At 39.9% G+C, this 21,934-nt stretch overlaps 3 protein-coding genes and 1 long non-coding RNA gene across 5 annotated transcripts in view; 2 read left to right on the top strand and 2 right to left on the bottom strand.

Moving 5' to 3' along the window:
- The first annotated feature begins 4,636 nt into the window (after positions 1-4,636).
- Positions 4,637-8,026, top strand: si:dkey-251i10.1 (uncharacterized protein LOC100038774 homolog). The gene is made up of 4 exons (XM_058383521.1): positions 4,637-4,857; positions 5,995-6,481; positions 6,602-6,742; positions 7,463-8,026. The coding sequence occupies exons 1-4, from the start codon at positions 4,747-4,749 to the stop codon at positions 7,618-7,620; spliced, it is 897 nt and encodes a 298-aa protein (XP_058239504.1). The 5' UTR covers positions 4,637-4,746; the 3' UTR covers positions 7,621-8,026.
- Positions 8,027-14,017: 5,991 nt separating this feature from the next.
- Positions 14,018-18,706, bottom strand: si:dkey-251i10.2 (uncharacterized protein LOC562682 homolog). The gene is made up of 5 exons (XM_058383529.1): positions 18,392-18,706; positions 15,973-16,085; positions 14,966-15,075; positions 14,505-14,569; positions 14,018-14,308 (listed from the first exon to the last, which is right to left on the bottom strand). The coding sequence occupies exons 1-5, from the start codon at positions 18,579-18,581 to the stop codon at positions 14,214-14,216; spliced, it is 573 nt and encodes a 190-aa protein (XP_058239512.1). The 5' UTR covers positions 18,582-18,706; the 3' UTR covers positions 14,018-14,213.
- A 555-nt stretch (positions 18,707-19,261) lies between these two features.
- On the top strand, positions 19,262-21,086 carry LOC131348505 (uncharacterized). Its single transcript, XR_009203941.1, has 3 exons — positions 19,262-20,075; positions 20,432-20,543; positions 20,948-21,086. It is a non-coding gene; the product is annotated as an uncharacterized LOC131348505 (long non-coding RNA).
- si:dkey-251i10.3 (uncharacterized protein LOC553498 homolog) overlaps positions 20,093-21,934 on the bottom strand; it is a 9,075-nt gene continuing 7,233 nt past the window's right edge. For both annotated transcript variants that reach the window (XM_058383527.1, XM_058383528.1), the window contains exons 11-13: positions 21,494-21,678; positions 21,011-21,110; positions 20,093-20,650 (exon numbers count right to left, since the gene is read on the bottom strand). In XM_058383527.1, the coding sequence (XP_058239510.1) occupies positions 20,330-20,650; positions 21,011-21,110; positions 21,494-21,678 (606 nt within the window). In that variant the 3' untranslated portion in view covers positions 20,093-20,329. The remainder of the gene's footprint in view (positions 20,651-21,010; positions 21,111-21,493; positions 21,679-21,934) is intronic.

Below are 21,934 nucleotides of genomic sequence, written 5' to 3'. Positions count from 1 at the left end.
CTATGTAGGGTGCAGGAGGAAACGTTCCATTCGTATTTGTAGTGCACTCGTACAGAGAGAGTATTCTGCTCGTGCGGCAGAGCTACTCTCTGAGAGGACCACGGCGGGTGACGTCATTTTATTAGGCGCGGCGATTCAGCAGCGTTGCCAGGTTGTTGCATTTTACAAAATAAAACATTTGCTTAAGATAAAGTAAATATTTTATGTATATAATTTTTAAAGTTTGTATACTATTATTATAAAAAATTATTTTTAAATTATTAGTATTATAAAATAAGCTACAAGTTATTCTTTACTTAATTTTATACTCTCGTTTTTACGCTGTTTTCATCGTGTGTCAAAATCTGGCAACCGACATGCATTCCGAGCATTTTTTTTTTTGTACAAACCTGAGAGAAAAGCTTTCTGTATCGTCTTCACTGCTGCTCAGTAAGTTATTTAACGTGTTATATTTCCCCATGTTATCTCTAAATTCTGCAAAGTATATAACAATACGTCTGACGAATAATTGTGAAAATATTCGCAAAGAGAATGAAATGAATGATTCTTTCAATGTCGTGCGTTAATTCTTTACCTGAATGAATCAGGTCTCCAGATGTTCAGTGATTGCTCGAGTTTTAGTCAATATTACAGAGCCGACATTTATCTTCTTTTGCTCCATTCACAAGAAATATTTATAAGGATTTATAAATGTGATGAAGTGTAATAAATTATTCATGTAAGATTAGAGATGAGATAAAGAGTAGAAAACTGCTTAAATGGGAGTCGGTTCAAAGTGTCGACTCCTTTACTTTTTTTTGTAAACGACACAGAACGTGTGTGTGTGTGTGTGTGTTAGGAGGATGGTAGGCCAACAGGTGAGGAGAATGGATGAAGGTCTGATGATGATGCAGGAGCTGGAGGATCGCCTGAAGGAGCAGATCGACAAACTGGAACACGTCCGAATGACTGCAGCGGACCTGAAAGAAAACCTGTCCGGGGTGAGAGGCTTGAAAAACAAAAAAGTTTAAAAAAAAATAAAAATAAAATACAAAGAAAGAAAACTTTTCACCTATTTGCAGTGAATCAGATCATTGACTCAGCTCACCAGTGAGAGTCGACTCTTCGGCACCTGAACGATTCACTTCCTTTTTGTTGTAACCCACTCCTATGGAGCGTCATATTTCCTATGTAAAAAAATGAATATAAAGCATGGTTTCATCTAATCCTGTCATATCTCACATCTCCTTAAATGTGTATATAAATATTAAGAAGAAAACACTTGGAAAGAAGGAGCAGAGATGATTGGTGCCTCTTGTGAGTGTATGTAGCTAGTAGTTTGCGTTGCTTATTTTTTCAGGCCACGCCCACAAGAGACAATCTCCTTCAGGAGTATAAGCTTTTTGGGAAAGTTGTTGCTGATTTGTGTGATTTTTCTTCATTGTGTTTTGTTTAGATCAGTGGAGATCTGCGTCAGTCTGTGGCTCAGCACGTGGACTGGCTAAACCAGATAACAGAGCGAGTGGAAACACTCCATGTGAACACATCTGTTTTTGTCCAGGTCTGAAAATCATGTATGATAAATATTTTTACTAAGATATAAACTTTGAAAAGTCACACTGTGTGAACTTGGTGTTTGTTTGTTTTTGTTTTTTGTTTTTTTCAGATGAACTCCAAGCCTCGAGTCTTCAGAGGAAGTCAGCAGAGCTTCCGAAACCCCTCCCACCTAGGGCGTGGCCACCTGGTCGACGACGCCCAGTCAGAATTCGGCTGGTCTCCGATTCGTACCAGGAGAAACAGTGATGCTGCGTCCGAGATGTCCTGCGCCTGGTGACCCTGGACACATCTTTATCAGACCAGGAGCTCAGAGCCGATACTGACCACCCGTTTCTCATGACATTTCATCACTTCTTATATTTATACATCAATCCTATACCTATACCTGTACTTTCTTTCAAGAGAATAAATGTTTTTAGTTTTTGTACGTTTTGGAATATGAAATAAAGAAACGCTTTCTTTTTATTGATAATTATTTTGCAACAATCATTTCAAGACAGAACAAAATCTTCATGACAGAAAAAAAGTTCAAAACATTATGATGGGGTTGAAGTAGCAAAAATGAAAAACTAACCTGGATTAAATTAATTAAACGTTTATCTATTTATCAACTTTTTAGAAATCGTAATTGTAATGAAGCCATCGTTTCATTTTGGTTTTAGTTTTACAGTGAACTTTGTGTTATTTTAAAACTTTTAGAATATTGTAATCAATCAAACAGAACTTTAGGGAATTAATAATAAGTAATAATAATGTGAGGAGTATTTACTTATTTACTTTTTTTAAACTGGAGGATAATCAGAAGGAATTAGTTTTAAGTTGGTTTAAACATGATTATAAGAATTTACATTAATGTGCACGAGATTAAGAAAATAAATACAATTTCATAATGATTTTACTTCCATATAAAATATATACAATTATACTTTATTTATTAAGAAAACGAATTTTTGTAAACAAGATAAACCCTTTTATTTACTCCCATGCATTTATCGCTATCTGCTGCCCTCTGGCGTCTGTTTAGTGTGTTGCAGTTTTTTAATTGTTCGTCTTCTACTTTTAGTAAAATTACAAACAAACAAACAAACCCTAAAGACTGGTGTATACTGGTGTAAAACTGTTCAACAGACAAATTGCTGGTTTGGTTTATTTCCATAGTTACCTTTTTTTATTATAAAATTATTATGTATTTAAACAATATGACATTAAATAAGTCATTAAAAATAAGTCATTACAATATCTGTAAATAAACTGTAAAATGTAACTTGGATTTAAATAAAAAATTGAATAATGTAACACTGAAAAATTACCACTTTTTGTGTGTTACACAGCTATAAAGTAAATTCAGTTTTTAGAGTTGTTTAAAAATAGCAGGGTCAATTCTTTTTCATTAAATCATCTAAATAGCGCATAAAAAGAAATTAAATAAAAATTGATCTGTCAGTAAACAATCACAACAATGTAAAAGAGCCATGAGGTAGATATGTGTGAATTAAAAGTTTCACTGTCCTTTTAACCGTAAATGATTTTAAAAAGGAATTTTTAATGTATTTTATAAAACACTGTGAAATAATAAAGGTCATTTCTACACAAACTGACCTCTGCATGCAGGAAGAATGAAGGTAATAGCTCTACAAAGTCGTGTGGTTAACGATTAAAGAGGATTTTAAGCCACATCGGTTCATCGGGGTCAAAGTTCAAACCCATCCAGTGGAAGTAGCTCTAAAGAACTTTTCCATCATTTACATTCGACTGAATCTAGACCTGAATCTGGCTCAGGGTCAGCACGGACAGAGTGACACGTCAAAGTCAAAGGAACTTTCCTGATTTAATGTCCTCACAAAACAAACCGGCTCGTTCAGGCTGACACACTGCTGTGTGTACAAAATACACCCTGCTCCAATCTGACCTTCTATAGGCAGCCGAGGGATTTTTAATCTGGAGGTTTTATCTGTGGTTTGTGTTGGAAGGAGCTGACGCTCAGGTCTGACCTCTGCAGTGACAGCAGGCCTCGAGCCTGTTCTCAGGCCTCTTCTGTGAAGGACATGGGTCAACAGGCCCTGTGCTCCACTCTATTCTTGGCTCGCTTTAGTCTTTAGCGTCAGCTGAGAATGTCCATCCTGTTCACGGCCCCTGTTCAGCACTATATATATATATGTATATATATATATATATATATATATATATATATATATATATATATATATATATATATACATATATATATATATATATATACATATATATATATATATATATAACCTGGAAGGACAGAGAGTGGGCATGCGGGTCATGTGATGGAGACGAGGTCATAAAATACTGACCGTGTCACTGGAATAAAGTTGATTTGAACATCTCACAGGTTCACTGAGGATCTACACAGAAACTGGTGTGTGGAGTTTAGAGAAAAGAGAGAAAACACACACACTTTTTTTGTGACCTTGTGGTGTTTATTTATTCCTGAAGGTCATTATAAGCGTCTTCCTCAGTTTCCGGAAATCTGGAAACGTTATGAATTCCTTTGTTTTCATTATATAAGTTTATTCAGCATTTATTTCAGTGTAAAAAGAAATAAATTAGAAAGGTGAGGACTTCATATCGTAAAAATTAAACATTAATTTAATTCTACACGTGACAAATAGAAGAAGATTGAATCTAACGAAAGAAAAAGCAGAAAAATGTTGTGCTTGATGAACACATCACACTGCTGAAGGTTTACACTTATCCATCTGGTTAAAAATGTTCGAGTTTATAAATAAATAAATATATATATTACGAAACAATCTGCACGTGTACTGGACAAAATGTTCAAACTCTTTCACGCGCACTAGATGGCTGACCCGAATAGAAGGCGGCCGCAGGTTACCATGGTGACCAGGCCTGCACGCGCACTACGCTGTTGTAGTAACTAGAGTGCGGACTCGGGAGTATTCATAGACGTAAGGATAAATGTCTTTTCTCCTCGTCCTATTGTCATTGACGAAAGAGGACGGCGGCTGACGTCATCGCCCCTCGGAACCAATGACAATAGGACATAAGGGTGCTCGCGCTGTTTCTCGCGAGATCGGGCCTTGAAGAGAAAAATCCTTAAGCCTGTATAAAAATCGGCCATTTCGACCTAACAGGCGAGCGAGCCAGAAGCGGGGGGGACAGAGAGAAGGCAGAACAGGCCGGAAAATTTAAGGGAAAAAAAAAAACAAAACATCCAAGATGAGTGAGACTGCCATTTCGTTTGCCAAGGATTTCTTGGCCGGAGGAATCGCCGCTGCTATCTCCAAGACAGCTGTCGCTCCCATTGAGAGAGTCAAGCTTCTCCTTCAGGTATGCCCGGCATCTTGTCCGCTCGGTACCCGACTCCACCACCAGCATCACCGCCGCCTCCGCTGACCTCCTCAACGGGCAAGGCTTCACAACGGATATATTAATGACTATCTTAGACGAATTTTTAAAAAGCTACGATTATTTTATCTCACACCCAGTTAGCTTGCTAACCTTTACGTCAATGCCCTCCAGCCTTAGCGTTGTTAGCATAGCTTAGCCGCCTAGCTTCTCATTCTCTTTCTCATTCAAGAGGGCATGACATTGTGACGCTCAAGCTAGCTTAAAAACCCTAACTAGCATCATTTTGTCGCATTTGTGATCATCATTACTATTGAATCTAACCAGTGGTTGTTGCTATTCCACATATATATTTATTATTTATTGCTAACTGTGTAGTTCCTGTTTAATACGTGAGGCGGCCATTAAACCGGGAGCGAACGGCGTTATGTAATTGTTCTCTTATCAGCTCACACAAGCGGCTCGTCGTCGAGTTTCAGTCTGTTACTGAATTTAATCAGCAAACAATCCACTGACATTAGAGATGAAATCTATCATTTACAACAGAAACCTTCAGACGGATTTCCAGTCACAAGGTCGTAGGAAGGAGAGAGAGAGTTTACAATGACCCCTTGTTCCCTATCTAGGTGCACTACATGGTATGGGACACTTTCAGAGCTTATTTATTACAGCACTGTGTTTAATAAGAAATGTATGAAGGCTTTAATACAATCACGTGGTCATAAACTCTACAAGGTCAGGGTGGTGACCCTTAATGTCTTTTATTTGGATGAAATATGAAATGACTGTGATCGGTTTAGGTGAAATGTCTGAAGGGCAGAAGGAGTTTTAGTGTTTTTGCTGATTTAACACTCCCTGTTCAGCTATTCAGAATCAGGTGTGTTCCTGAGCAGCAAAGTTCTAATAAACAGGATCGGGAACTGGCTCTTGAGTCAGACTTGATGAGAGAAGGTCATGTGACCTGTTTAACTCAGACTGTGCTGTATTATGTACAGCTATTTCAGTACTACATGCAGATGGGAACACTTCTGTACTGTAACTGAGATCATTAATTGATCGGTGTAGCAAGGTCACGTGGAGAGGAAGTGAAACGTATGTTTGTGTCCCCCCCCCCCACAGGTCCAGCATGCCAGCAAGCAGATCACAGCCGATAAGCAGTACAAGGGCATCGTGGACTGCGTGGTGCGTATCCCCAAGGAACAGGGCTTCCTGTCGTTCTGGAGAGGCAACCTGGCCAACGTGATCCGGTACTTCCCTACGCAGGCCCTCAACTTCGCTTTCAAGGACAAGTACAAGAAGATCTTCCTTGACGGTGTGGACAAGCGCAAGCAGTTCTGGCGCTACTTCGCTGGTAACCTGGCGTCCGGAGGTGCTGCTGGTGCCACCTCGCTCTGCTTCGTCTACCCTCTCGACTTTGCCCGAACCCGCCTGGCCGCTGACGTGGGCAAAGCCGGCGCTGAGAGAGAGTTCACTGGCTTGGGCAACTGCCTGGTGAAGGTGTTCAGGTCTGATGGCCTCAAGGGGCTGTACCAGGGCTTCAACGTGTCTGTGCAGGGAATCATCATCTACAGAGCAGCTTACTTCGGCATCTACGACACAGCTAAGGGTGAGTCACGGGTCCTGGGCTGGGTTTCTGTCCTGTTTTGCATTTTAGTAATATACAGGAGGTGGAGGAGGCTTAAACCATACATCACAACTATATTCATTTGTTTCTTTCGGTACACAGGTATGCTGCCTGACCCCAAGAACACCCACATCGTTGTGAGCTGGATGATCGCTCAGACTGTAACTGCCGTCGCCGGTCTTGCGTCCTACCCATTCGACACGGTCAGACGTCGTATGATGATGCAGTCTGGCCGCAAAGGAGGTAAAACCACACAGAGCTTCACCACTGTATTATTATTCCAAGAGTCACTCCTGCACGTTCTGCTCAATAATTATAATATTTATAAATGTCTTATTTTATTAATAAGAGAATAAATTCATGGCAAAAATTATTTATTTACTTATTAAAACAATTAAAAAGATTTTATATGTATTTATTTTCAAAACTAGTTTGGGTTTTGTGGTGGGCTTTTTATTTGTGTTTTTTTTTTTTTTTTTTAAGTAAGTATTATTTTTTCCTTTCCCAATAATATTCATAAATCCCAGGATTTATTGGGACCTGTAGCGTAAATATAAAATGACTGATAGGACCTACATCCCAACTCAAACATTCTGGTCCAGTTTTCCAGACAGGATATCTCCAGATGTTTCACGATCTTGATTGTGATTTTGTACACACCTACGTTTGTAGAAGTTAAAAAAAAAAAAGTGCTGCACCTTTAAGAGGGATTTCCTGCTTAGTGCCTACACTTTGGATTAAAATAATCCACCGATGTATTCAGTGTCACCTGAGCAATTCATTAAGTGATTCATTAAGGCTTTACCTTGGTGTTCCTCCAGTTTGGTTGGTTGCTGTGCTCAGCCAGCCGTAATCGTTTTCACCTACGGATCTTTCTCTGATTGTCTGTCGTTCAAAAATGGTGAATTGTTCAAAACTACATACATAACTTTTTTTTTTTTTTTTTCCCCGTCATGTTCACAGCCGACATCATGTACACCGGCACCATCGACTGCTGGAAGAAGATCGCACGTGACGAAGGGTCAAAGGCCTTTTTCAAGGGCGCTTGGTCCAACGTGCTCCGTGGTATGGGAGGCGCTTTCGTTCTCGTCCTGTATGATGAGCTGAAGAAGTACATCTAAACGTCCCCTTCCTGTCCGTCATCTTTTTTTTTTTATAATGTAAAGTTCACGACAAAACAAGGAGAAAAATAGGAAAAAGAAGCTGAAACGGTTAAACCATGTAACATAAAAACCCTGTTCTTCTGGCTGGACTCTTCTGCCTCATCACTGAGGCCCGATTAGTACTGCTTCTGCTGCTGGTTCTGATTAATACAGAGATGGTGTTTATTTAAACGATGTGTGTGTGTTCGTGTATGAGAGCCATTCTCTTAGTCTGTTTATCATTTTATTTTTTCCCCGGTCCTGACCCTTTATTCTCAATCCTCATTCCTTCATGTGAGAAAGCCCCGATATGTTCTCCCTGTTCTCCACTCCGTCAATTTTTAAATCATGACTTGAATAAATTCAACCTACTGAAAAAAACAAACTCTGAATGTCTTTTCTGTGGTCTGAGAAACCATTTTAATGCGTATTCAGTTCCTTAAAGATGTAACACACGTCATGCTGATACAGGAGGAGAAGCTGCGTCTGCGGCTGTCTTCCTACGACGATTGCTTTATTCATGCCTTTTTAAATTTACTCACATTTTTAAACCCCACATGCTTTTGTGCTGTAGAACTATACAGGGGTGTGATGAGAGGAAACTAACACTGGAGACTCCTTCCATAAATGTTAAAATATCAGCATATTAATGATTACACTCGTGGTGAGTTCACTATTGCTATAGAAACCATAGTGCTTTAGGCATCGGCACCTTGATATAAACCTCTGTGATTTGTTACTATAAATGAATCCATGTCCACCTTCCGACCAATCGGCTGTGGGAATTCTGGAATTACTTTCGCATCAGAATGTGATGTCAATGTCAATAGAAGCTTGTAATATCTGCTGTGGGATAAAACTAAATAATCAGGGTGATGACAGTAAATTTCTTACTCCATACTGCCGTTGGTTATTTTCCTGTAACAGAACAACACAGTGATTAGTTTCTTTCACTATCCATAGCTGCCTACCAAGTGGAACAGAAATGATCTGTCAACTCAAAATCTGCCCCAAAAGATTGTTGTTTGTATGTTAAAGCATCAGAGTTGTCTGTGTCGTGATGTCTTTGCCACGGACCAATGCGGCGCCTGAGTTTCTTCAATGAGGTGTGCTTCCTGGCTTCGGAGAGACCGTAAATCTCCTTGGAATCCAGATTTACTACGAGTCCGGCCCACGTGACGTCAGGCTTCAGTGTGCGGTGAGTAATAGAATTGTCCAGGCTCTGACTGAGTGAAACCATTCATCTGAATTAGGCTCATGCTGTTCGCTGCACTGGACTCTCCCCACCGTCTCTGGTTACATGAAGTGGATTTACTCTGCTCACCGCTGCTATATTTAACCCTCATTATCTCCTGCTCAGGCCTGATGACACTCAGCTCCATTGCTCACACCACCGTCTGGAGTCCTCGCTGTAATTCCTGCATGTGTGTTTCCGGTCTTAACGTCTGGAGAACATCCAGAGCTCCTCCTTAATCTCTTAATGTCTTCCCTCAGAGTTATTTATGAGCAGACGTAGGGCAGGTGAGATGATTCCTACACCTAATGTTTGTTTTTAAACCCATCCCAATTTCTGGTGAGATTTGTTCTGATGAAACCTTCCTGCTGATTAGACATTTTATCTGTCTGTATGACCTGCTCGGATCCCGTGTTGACTCAGAGCCACACCTCAGACCTCAGGTAAACTCTGAGTCTTCCACATCTGGCAACAATCCGCCCTTCTTTTTTTTGGTATGGAATTGTTTGCAGATCAGCATTAAAGCAGCAGGAACATGAGACCCTTTTTAAAGCTCACTTTTCAGACACTAGCTGGTGCCAGAGCTCTACAGTTCATTTTCTGTACACGCATGACACCGAGCTGCGATTTCAGCGAGAATGTGACGTTTAAATACACTTCTTTATTTTCACTCTATGCAAATGAAAAGTGTGCTGTATGTGTGCCAATGTTTTTTCAGTTCACATTTATATTCAATCTGCAGTTAGTTTGATGCACAAATAATAGAGAAGCAGTTTGTAACCGTGTTTTTGTTGTATACTGTATCGGCAATTGTGAATAGAAATCTCATGACTCTGGTGTTTATAAAAATTTACACTGACCAAGCATAACCTTATGACCACCTGCCTGAGATTGTGATGTTCCATCTTTTGCTGCCAAGACAGCTCTGACCCGTCCTGCACACATTAACTTCTTCAGCAGTTTGATCAACAGCTCGTCTGTTGGATCGGATCACACGGGCCAGCCTTCACTCCCCATGTGCATCAGTGAGCCTTGACCAACCATGACCCTGTTGCCGGTTCACCACTGTTCCTTCCTTGGACCACTTTTGATAGATACTGACCACTGCAGACCAGGAACACCCCACAAGAGCTGCAGTTTTGGAGATGCTCTGATCCAGTGGTCTAGCCTTCACAATTTGGCCCTTTTGGTCAAACTTGGTTCCTGCTTCTAACACATCAACTTTGAGGACAAAATGTTCACTTGCTGCCTAATATATCCCACCCACTAACAGGGGCCATGATGAGGAGATACTCAGTCTTATTCACTTCACCGGTCACTGCTCAGAATGTTATGGCTGACCGGTGTATAATTGCACTCTCTGGTGTCACCCAAATGAGGATGATGTTCCCTTTTGAATCTGGTTCCTGTCAAGGTTTCTTCCTTTTACGTCTAAGGGAGTTTTTCCTCGCCACAGTCGCCTCAGGCTTCTCATCAGGGATGAATTTGTCTAACATTAATCTTTGTACTATGTTTCTTATGTCCTGTAAAGCTGCTTTGTCCATAGTTTATAGCGCTATACGAATAAAATTTAATTGGATTTAATTGAATCATGAAGAAAAATGTAGCAGCAGATGATGCTACTGGAGAGATATCTAGCACGATTTTGTAACAAGTAAATCTGACACTGATTTGTGTTTAATTTCATTTGGATATAGAGTGCCCCCTTGTGGAGAGTCTTAAATCTAGTTACAATGTGAGGTTCTTCAGAAGGAAAAATATCCATTAGATTAAAGCTGTCTGTCTTACAATTCATATCTGATACGCAAATGTTTATTAACGGGATCAAGAAATTGTAACTCACTTAAAGAACTGAAGCTGGGTTTTTGTATCCTTATTAGCGTAATCTTTACGATCATTAAAAGACACGAGGATTAAATTGAAAAGCAACAGATTTAGTTATTGTTAGAACTTTTGCTGATAAACAATAACAGCTAAAGTTGCACCAGCACCAGCATCTGATTTGTGAACATTTGTAAAACAAATAAATAAACGTAAAATATGTCTGAACAAGCGCTCGATTACATCACGCGTAACATGTTCCAGACCACAGAACAGGAAACAGGTTTTAGAGGTGTTTCACGTCTAATGAAATGTTATATTGCGGTGTTTGATCTTGTCCTGTGTAATATAATCACATCCACCTTGGAGAAGAATTGTGTGTGTGTGTGTGTGTGTGTAGAGCTTCTGGATTTGTGTTTTGCAGCTCAGGCACTGACTCTGCGCTAATATTTACACAGGCCGTGACGGTGAGAGATGCCAGAAATGCCACACTCCTCTCAGCTCGAGTGTGTGAGACACATGATCTCCACCACACACACACACTGTTCCTCATTTACAACTGCAAACGCCACACACACACACACACACACACACACACACACACAGAGAGAGAACTACTCTGAGTAACTTTTTTGGAGTCTACAGTATGTGCTAATTTATTCCTCTGGCTTTCTGACAAGGAGATAATTAAAAAAAAAAAAGGAAAAAGCTGCTGTCGCATTATCACGCTTTAGAGACCGAATCGAGTTCGGAATAATCTTCCTATTACCGCCGTAATATCACAATTACCGGGTAAAAACACTTCTTACAAATGTATAATAATTATTTTAGTCTCATTTCCTTCCACCAGGAAAAGATAAGTAGTGAGAGAAACGAGCTGTCGAGAGTTTAAAGACATTACGCGGCTCTTGAAATGTGTTTATTTCATCAAGTTGAAAAAAAAGAGGGATGGGTTAGAGTTCCATTAGAGTTATGTAAGGTTTTAGGTTTAAGATTACGGTAAAATTAATCCAGAGGTTCATTACAAATACATTAGACTTAGAATAGAGTTACATTACGATTACACTGGAGTTGGTTTATGGAAGGAGTCTCCAGTGTCCGAGGAAAAGCAGTAAATTGAATCTTCAGGACAGATGAGTTAACCCTTCTTACCATTCTTCAAGTAATATGACGAGCTGTGGGTTTTTCTTTTATTATTAGCAGAAGAGAAGCCGCGGTGGGAACGACTGTTTATCGCTGCTATAACACCAGTTCACTCCCACTGTGAAAGTGGTCAGCTCCTGGCTCAGGGGTGGAGCAGGACGGAAGGAAGCCCACCCCTCTGTTAGTCTCCACCTCCTGAACCTATTTTGTGAATTTGGTGAAAATCTGAGAACGTCAAATAGAGTTCAGTATAACACTACCGGTACTCTAGAGTTACGTTAGAGTTACAGTATTGGCAAAATTGAAGTTTTTAATTAAGCAGTTGATATAATAGGTATACTAGAGTTATATTAGTTACAGTAGAGTTCTATAGGTGTGTACAGGTATAACGGGATGGTGAACAGAACACCCGGTAACATGAACTGGGCTGCTGAGGGAAAGACTGTTTATAGCTGCTATAACACAGGTACTAAAGCGGTCAGATCTCGGCTCAGGAGTGGAACTGGACAAAAGTAAGTGCACCCCTGTGTTAGTCTCCGCCTCCTGAACCTACACTGTGAATTTGGTCAAAATCTGAGAACGTCAAATTTTTTGCCCCAAAAATGGTAAGAGGTTATAACTTGATGGTTTTTTTCGGGCAAAAATTCGTCGTTCTCGGATTTTTTTCCAAATTTACACCAAACATTAGAAAGGTCAAGACGAACGCAGGAGTGTGTTTCGTTTCGTCCGGTCACTCTCCTGAGATCTGAACCGCTCATATTAAAAAAAAAAAAAAATTCTACACTAATAGACTAGAGTTACACCAGATCTTCATTAGATGTACATCATGATTGCATCAGAATTACAATAGAGTTACAGTAGAGTTGTATTAGACATGTACCATAGCTACATTAGTTAAACTAGAGTTAGATTAGAGTTATACTAGTTACACTAGTTATATCAGAGGTCCATGTGAGTTAATTAGGCGTACAGTAGAGTTACAATAGAATTACACAAGTTACATGACTTACAATAGAGGTGCCTTATGGGTACAACAGTGTTATGAGTTACATGTACCGTAGTGCAATTCTAATGTTACACTTATGTAACCCTAAAGTAACTCTTGTAACTCTACTGCAACTCTATTTTAATTCTAATGTAACTCCAGTGTAATTCCAGTGTAACTTGTGTAACTCTATTGTAACTTTTTTTTTATAATGCTAGTTTAATTCAATTGTAACTCTAGTATAACTATTGTAACTCTAGTGTAAATCTAGTTACTTGTGCAACTCTATTCTAACTCTAATGTAATTCGAGGAACTCTGTTGTAATTCTAATGTAACTCTATTGTAACTAATGTAACTCATGTAACTAGTGTTACTTGTGTGACTCTATTGCAACTAATGTAAGTCATGTAACTCTATTGTCTTTGACTTTATTGAAACTATAGTGTAATTCCAGTGTAACCTGTGTAGTGTAATGCTAGTGTAATTCTATTGTAACTCTAGTGTAATTATACTGTAACTCTAGTGTAATTCTGATGTTACTTGTGTAACTCTATTGTAACTCTAATGTAACTTGTGTAACTCTACTATAGCTCTAGTGTAACTTGTGTAACTATTGTAACACTGGTGTACTTCTAATATAACTCTATTGTAACTCTAATGTAACTTGTGTAACTACTATAGCTCTAGTGTAACTTGTGTAACTATTGTAACACTGGTGTACTTCTAATGTAACTCTATTGTAACTCTAATGTAACTTGTGTGATTCTATTATAACTCTAGTGGAACCATTGTAACTGGTGTAATTCTATTGTACCTCTAGTGCAATTCTATTGTAACTCTATTGTAATTCCGATGTTACTTGTGCAACTATTGTAACACCGGTGTAATTCTATTGTACCTCTAGTGCAATTCTATTTTAATTCTGATGTTACTTGTGTAACTAGTGTAACACTGGTGTAATTCTAAAGTAACTCGTGTAACTCTAGTGTAACTCTGGTGTAACCCTAACACAAAACCCCGGGTAATCAGAGAGTAACTCTAAAGTATCTCTATTGTAACTCAAGTGTGATTCTAATGAACCTCTAGAGTTAATTATAGTAGATATAGATTAGAGTTCTTCTAGATTAGATTTACTTACAGAGGGGTTCTTGTTACTGAATGTCAGTGTACACAGTCAATCAGACACTTTGAGAACATTTCCAAACAGATATTAAATTTATTAAACATCTTCATTTCACTTCATTCTGGATAAAAAAGATCCTAAGATCTCACTACGTTCTCCTTATATCTCAGCTCATAAACACGGCTCGCGAGGCGGAATACAGGGCGTGGCTTCGGACAGTGACACGGACCCTTCAGGGAGAGGTCACTGAGGGGGCGTCCCCCAACTACTGCACCACCATCGAGGACAGGAGCGTGAGAAACACCACAGAGGCAGCGGCCATCTTAGCATCAGCTGCTGTGTTACCGCCTCCACCTGGGGCTGAGAAAAAGGGGAAAGGTTAAAGGTCACAAGCCAGGAAGACACAAATAGGAGGAGCTTAAAAACCAGCTGTTGAGATGGTTTTACGGTAAAGATGAACTTTATCTTCAGGACAGAGAAGTTTACACTTTTTATGGTTCATCTGAAGCGCAACAGGCTGCATTTAAAGTCTAATATCACCATGATGACCTCTCACCTCTGGTCAGCCTTTCTGATGTGAGGTTTATCCAGAAAGTGGTTCTGTTTGCAACTACAGTGGCCCTGAGGGACAAAAAGCACAAGCATTTAATAAAAAAACATACGTGTTAGCACAAATATTACTGTAATCATTTTTATACATATTACTTTATATTTTTTACATGATATATAATATCAGAAACACTAATATATAATTCATAATGATTAATAATTAATGAATTAATGGACAACAGTGTAATAAAATGTGTTTAAGTCTGCAGGTGTGGAAATGAAGAGTTTTTTCTTTTATATTTCAGGTGTGTTTGTACTGTATGTCTATTCAGGTTTGTCATTTTAATTTTGTTTCTTATCTGTTCCATCAGTTCTATTGTGTCTAATTCTAATCTAATTTGCAAAATAAGTCTCACAGGAAGTCTTTTTTTTTTTTTTTAAATGTACTGAGGACTTCCTGCTGGTCACCTGATGAAGGCAGTTTGGAGAGATTCAGGAGGAATCCAGGTGTAGATGGTCTTGTTGTTCTTATTGATAATGCTGGAGTGTGTGATGGCACTTTGGCCATTGCCTGAGCACTGCAACACACACACACACACACACACACACACACACGTAAATAAACTGTATAATAAAGTAAAGTGCAAAACTGTGACTTATTATCACTATTAATGAACTTACGTTACTATAGCAACAGCCCAGTCACAGGGAGGTGTGTGGCTAACGTGCAACGTAAACAAATTCACAGATATCATAACGTTTAACATTTATAAAAGAAGGAGTCTCCAGTGTCAGAGGCAAAGCTGTGACTTCCACTTTTCGATCGAGTTAATTAGAGAGGGAAGGACCATTTATCGCTGCTATAACTCCAGATCACTCTCACTCTATACACTGACATTAAAGTGCTGAGATCTCAGCTCAGGAGAGGGGCAGGACGAAAACAAACACACTCCTGCGTTCGGCTTGACCTCCTTAACACACGCTGTGAATTTGGTGAAAATCTGAGAATGGTGATTTTTTCACCAAAAAAAAAAACACTAAGGCTAACCTCTTACCAATTTCTTGGGCAAAAAATTTGACGTTCTCAGATTTTCACCAAAATCACACAGTACATTAAGGAGGCGGAGACTAACACAAGGGTGTGTTTACCTTCGTCCAGTTACACTCCTGAGCCGAGATCTGAGCCTCCGATCTTCAACATACTACACACAATAAATAACCGGTACGGGTCTGAGACGCAGAATTTCCGTATTTTATCGATCGATATCGGTTAAAGTGCATGTGCAGTGAATGAAATAGAATGAATATATAAAATATGGAAATGAAATAGATCAGGAAGGAAACACAACAGGAAAGGTAAGCGTCCAAATCATCTGTATAACGGGTCTAGGAGAGGAGGAGAAGAAATATCGGCAAAGCTATTTTATGTTAGTACATCTGTGTGTGTGTGTGTGTGTGTGTGTGTGTGTAATCACCGCTAGGTACTTGGTGTTGGGTGGTGGTATGCCCCAGGTCCCGATTGCGTCTGTGCCGGAGCTCGATCGAGCCTGCAGGAGCACACCGAGGTACACTGGACCCTCAATCATCACTGAGACACACACACACACACACACACACACACACATATGACATCATGCATCTCCAGATCATCAAAACTCTCCTCAAAACAAATCATCTGACTCAATAACACAAAAGTAAAAGCTGCAATCTTTTAGTCTTTGAAAGTCTCATTAAAAATGCCGGACTTTAATCATGTTTAATCCCGAACTGTGATGAACTACACACCTAAACATGAATTTTAATGATTTTACAGAGAAAAACAGAAAATATTTAAAATATTAAAGAGAAGTTTATTATTAATACAGTTTGTTTTGTATTCAAAATGATGACTGACTTTATTAGTGTCCCGAAATATCAAGTACAGGATGTGTGTGTGTGTGTGTGTGTGTGCGCGCGCGCGCGTCTTGGGTTGGGTTCTAATTCGGTGTAATGGCGGTTTATGACCAGCAGGGGGAGCAGGAGATTTACTGAGCGCTAACACTTCACTATTTTCTACATTTTTTTTCCGGTCGCTTTTCACTGAAACGGCTTAAATAACATTAATAAAATAATCGCTTAATTGTCGAGCTCGGATTTTTTCGTGTGTTTATTAGAGATACGCCATCATTACACCAGAATTACAATAGAGTTCAAATAGAGCACAGAGAGCTGGGAATTAGTTATAAACTCTATGTACATCTCACTTTATATACATTTCTAACCTGTCTGATTAAATGTATATCGAATTTTTCTGTATAGTATTGTTTAATTGTTTTGTAAATTAAATGTAGAGTGTAGTTATTTTGAGATCTGGTGTGTTTGAGGGTTCCCTCTTAGTGTAAAAAACATTTTTAGGCAAAAAACCTGATTCTGATTCTGATATAAATTGAAAAAAGAAAAGGAAATAGTTTTGTATTAAATGTTGATTTATTATTTTAAAAACAATTACTGAATTCGAGCGAAAGAAGCTTGATTTCAATTTGCGGCTTCCTCCTGTCGTGTTGAGTTTCACAATCAGAACACAAATACTAGAATAATTATTGATAATCATTTAGACCTGCATGATATATGCAACAAAAAAAATCAAATAAAAAAGATTATTAAAATCATTAAATCATCCAAATCTGACTTTGTCTAATGAGCTGATTTGATGTAAAGGTCATGAGAATTTTATTTTATTATTTTTTAAAGAGTTGAGAAAGTCAGAAATTATCAAATTAATGAAAATGTAGTTAATTGTCAATTAGTTAATTGTAATTGTAAACACTGTGTGTGTGTGTGTGTGTGTCTTATGGTGAGTACCAAATATTTCAATTTAAAGAAAGAAAGAAAGATAAAAGCATGTATATATAAAACAATATAAAATCTGAAACCCTCTTTAGCGTGGCCGCAGTAAATCCACTTCAGGAGATTTAAAATAAAAAGTTTCTGCAGGTTTCGAGACACAGAAAGTCGAGCGCTGGTCTGAGTAACTCGAGAGATATTTAAAGCACAAGACTTCCAAAAACAACCCACCCCTCCATGCCATCTCGGAGCTCACCTGAGGTTTCCTAATCCGTTACTTTAAGTTCTCTAATGTTATCATGAATCACTTATGAAGCATTATAAGCTCTTCCTCTTCCTCACGGGCGCTAACGCTAACTGCCTCTATAGGCTGCATCATGTTACACCTTTAATATTACACCTCATTTTAAACATCTGCACCCTTTCAAACTCGCCGTCCATCCAAATCGTCCACCTCCTCCTCCTCAAAGCATCACACCGGACCTCTGACCGCCGCCGCCTCCTCCTCATCATCCTCCTCTTCCTCCTCCCTGCAGACCTTCTCACTTCCCCTTCATCTGTTCTTTTTTCCTCTCTCTCAAAGAGCCATTGTTTAATCTCGTCTACCGCTTTCTCGATCCCTCCATCTGTCAAGTACCCATCCCTCTCCTACTCTTCACTATCTCTCCATCCAACACCATCTACCGTCTTATCCAACATTCATCCTTCTCTATCAGTCTGTCGTTATTTATCTCTATTAGCTCACTATCTCTCCATCCAACACCATCTACCATCTTATCCAACATTCATCCATACCTTTATTTATGTTAGCTCACTATCTCTCCAATCCTATTACTCCATCCATCAGTCCTTCTTCTGCCAGCTCACCTTCACCCTTCACTCAGCTCTTTATTTATATTTTCACTTTTCCATCGCTCCATCCATCCTCCACTAATAACTTTCTAAAAACCTTCTATTAGAGACACCCTTAACAGTTCCTCTTACTAACAGTTTGAAATTTCCCGTTTCTCCTTCACTCCACTGAGAAGCTCTGAGAGCTTCAAAAAATAAAGGGGTAGCAGTGGACATTACCTCTGATCGGCTCATTGGGTCTGAAGGTGTTGTTGCTGATCATGATGGTGTAAGGAGAGGAGCTCGTCTGCGGAAGGACGTTGTGTCCAGGGGTCATGTTCCCACACCTGTCGACTGGAGCACCGTTCGGATATCCGGCTACAGTGGACAAAATTTGGAGCCAAACAGCAACAAAGAGCAGGAGCTGCATGTCTACAGAGAATCCACGAGAACAGACGAGAAGATGTGACAGACCTGAGGGAGAAACTCCTGAGATGAAGGGCAGCTTTTAGAAGAAACTTTGTGCTGAGTCACAGCAGCATGAAAAAAACACACACACACACACACACTCGGAAAAAAACCCAAAACTCCATCCCCTTTCTTTCTTTCATCATGATTGGCAACACTGGCCTTCATGAACTATTCATGCTGGTTCAGGTGAGGCTGCGTTTCTCAGAAATGCCCTCACACACACACACACACACACACACACACACACACACACACACACACACACACACACACACACAATCATATAGTGATGACAGACAAACACGGAACTTCTCCAGCCTTCTGAAAATTAATACTGACGGATTGGAAATCTCCACCAAAATATCTCATGATCTCATTTGTTTTTTTTCCAGACAACACTGAAGCTTCAGTCGCTTCTTCCTTCACACGTTTATCAATGAAGCTTTTGTTTTGTCTTTCAGACGCGTTGCCATGCTGCTGAATTGTGGAATCTGATAAGTCATAAGGTGTCGTTTGTTCACAGGACAGAAATACACTCGCATCAAAAAAAACAAAACCACCACACAAAGGCTAAAACCTTTACAGTATTTTAAGCAAGAAACTGACTATTCTCAGATTTTCACCCTGAACATTAAGGAGCTCAGGATGAACACAGGAGTGCGCTTATTTCCATCCTGTCGCACTCCTGAGCTGAGATCTGAGCCTCCAAAGAGCTGAGAAATTAAAGTAAACAGATTTGGGGTGCAAAAACTTAAAAAGCACTGTGTGTTTTAGTGCATGAGATTAGACAGGAAAGGTTAATAATACGGATAAATCATCCATCATGTGAACAGGAAATGAACTGAATAGAAAACATTATACAAGTCCTGGAATTGAACCTGATTTTAAACCGGTTATAGCCAGGAAGAAAGAAAGTGTGTTGTTTTTTTTAGTGAAAAAGCTGCTGGCTTTTTATAAAACACTTTTTTAATGAAGCCGACCTGGTGGGTAAACTGTAACACACCATGATTCAGGAAAAAAGATCTGATACCAAGCCACAGCGCGTCCTCTACAGAGCTTCCTGATCAGTCACTGTTCAGAGTCTGGAGTGTTGATGTACTGCTGTTATCTAACACAAAGACAAGCTTTTATTTTAATCCAGATCTAAATCCGGAGCTCTGTGGTGTGAACAGCCATGAAGAGCGCAGTGCTCTGAGCTTCACTTGATTTCAGGCGTCTTGGTGTTTGGAGAAGTTCGTCTGAGCTCCGTTACGAAATCCAGCACATTTCTGTTCTTACCACAGAGCTGTGAAATCAAACCTTCCTGCTTTACCAAACAGCTTTACTCAGGAAAAAAAAACAAGTGTTTCCGTTTTTATGAAATCAAATCAGTTCCTGTTTTCAGAGCTTTAAAGCAGAAGTGATTATGGAGAGATGTCGAGATCCATCACAGGTTTATCAGGACGACAAAAAGGTACAGAACGAGACAGGACAACACCGAGCAGTTTAATTCCAAACACAGAGACGGCAGAGAAGACACCGACTCCAACAAAAACAAGATTATATTTTCAACAAGTTTCTCTTTCGTATGATTTTTACATTAAATCGCTCCGCTCAAGCTTCAGATTCTGTCCTTTATAAAGTTTAAAGTCACTCGTCTTTCATTCAGGAAGAATCGAGTTTGAAAGTCATTCACTCTTCCTGATTAAAGTCACTCCATTCACTCCTCTAATCTGTTTTCTGTTTCTTCTTCTTCTGTTGTTGTTGTTGTCTCTGTGCTCTCCTGGCTCCACCCCCTGCCCTCCCGCCTTTCCCTCTCTTCTCCTCCAGGACGATCTGTGGCCGTTTCTTCAGCGCCTCCGCGCTCTTCTCCTCCGGCTGGAAGTCCTCCTTCCTCAGCGGCTCGATGATGGACCCCAGTCTGGTCACCACTTTGGGAGCGGTGAGCTTCTTCACCGAGTTCTGCGTGTTCCACGTCTGACCCACAGGAGAACGCATACACACCTCAAACTGAGAGCTGTTCTGGAACGGGAACGGCAACTGGCTCACCTAGAGAGAGAGAGAGAGAGAGACAGACAGACAGACAGACAGACAGACAGAGAAAGACACAGAGAGAGAGAGAGACAGACAGACAGAAATATAAAGAAAGTCAAAGAAAGATTGCAAATTATGGTGAGGGTGTGTGTGAGTGAGAGAGAGAGACAGTGAGAGAGACAGACACAGACAGACAGTTAGACAGACAGACAGACAGACAGACGGTTGTGTGAGTGGTGATGTTGGTAAAACATTCAGAGTGATCATGTTTTATTAAAAATAAAGACACACTGATTTTATTTCTATCTCCAGACAGTGTTTCCTGCAGTTCTGTAAAGCGAGTCTGACCATCACCACGTCCAGGCTGCAGGTTACCTGATGCAACGCCACAGACGAGTTCCTCTTCTCTGAGATGATCACAGCCGGAAGCTTCTGGTCTTTTCTCAGGGCAGCAGGATGAGGCTTCAGCCGGAACCTACAACAAAACCTCACTGTCACTGATCCCACACCCAGAACCACCGCTGAGCCCCGAGGACCCTGACCCAGCTCCTGGAGCGGTCAGAATAATGCTGGACACGGCCATAAACACTATAATTACTAACCTCTGTCTTCAACACCGAATACAACAATTACATACATTTCATAAATAAATAAAAGATAAAACTCTGTGTAAAAATTTCTAATATCGGAGCTGGGGTACCAATACAAAAAACAAAACAATGAAAACATTTTTCTTTATTTACTAAACATTGTTCCAGATTTTTGCCACGTTTCCATGGCAACCTTATCTGTACTACTCGATAAAAATCCAAACAATTAAGATAAATAAAATAAAGTTCCACTTCCTGTATGACTTACTTCCTGCGTTTGTATCGGGAAGGCTTGAGGCCGACTCCGCCCCACTCCCCCCACCCAGGCAGGGTCAGGTCCACCACTTTGGGTTGCCCCGCCTCTTCCTGTTTCTTTTTGTCTTTCAGGAAGTCGGAGATGACGTCATCTCCTGCGAAAGCCTCCTTAATGATGGACATCTGCGCTGACGAGCCCTGAGGAGGAGAAACACCGGGATTCATTTAATCTACATGATTTCATTTCATTTCTAAACCTTAAAAAAATAATTCTGAAAAGAATCAGGATCAGAGAGAGAGAGGGAGAGAAGGAGAGAATAAGGAAGTGGGAGAGAGAGAGAGAGAGAGAGAGAGAAGGAGAGAATAAGGAAGTGGGAGAGTGAGAGAGAGAGAGAGAGAAGGAGAGAATAAGGAAGTGGGAGAGTGAGAGAGAGAGAAGGAGAGAATAAGGAAG

Source organism: Hemibagrus wyckioides, linkage group LG28 (genome assembly GCF_019097595.1).
Source record: "Hemibagrus wyckioides isolate EC202008001 linkage group LG28, SWU_Hwy_1.0, whole genome shotgun sequence".
In the NCBI taxonomy this organism is placed as follows: Eukaryota; Metazoa; Chordata; class Actinopteri; order Siluriformes; family Bagridae; genus Hemibagrus; species Hemibagrus wyckioides.
This window is presented reverse-complemented; position numbering and strand designations above follow the sequence as displayed.

What these genes read in the sequence shown, in the direction of transcription:
- si:dkey-251i10.1 (XM_058383521.1), top strand. Translation starts at nt 4,747, where the DNA reads ATGAGTGAGACTGCCATTTCGTTTGCCAAGGATTTCTTGGCCGGAGGA. An exon ending in GAGTCAAGCTTCTCCTTCAG is followed by an intron (nt 4,858 to 5,994) that starts GTATGCCCGGCA and finishes CCCCCCCCACAG; the next exon opens with GTCCAGCATGCCAGCAAGCA. An exon ending in CATCTACGACACAGCTAAGG is followed by an intron (nt 6,482 to 6,601) that starts GTGAGTCACGGG and finishes TTCGGTACACAG; the next exon opens with GTATGCTGCCTGACCCCAAG.
- si:dkey-251i10.2 (XM_058383529.1), bottom strand. Translation starts at nt 18,581, where the DNA reads ATGCAGCTCCTGCTCTTTGTTGCTGTTTGGCTCCAAATTTTGTCCACT. An exon ending in CCAACACCAAGTACCTAGCG is followed by an intron (nt 15,076 to 15,972) that starts GTGATTACACAC and finishes TGTGTGTTGCAG; the next exon opens with TGCTCAGGCAATGGCCAAAG. An exon ending in CTCCAAACTGCCTTCATCAG is followed by an intron (nt 14,570 to 14,965) that starts GTGACCAGCAGG and finishes TTTGTCCCTCAG; the next exon opens with GGCCACTGTAGTTGCAAACA.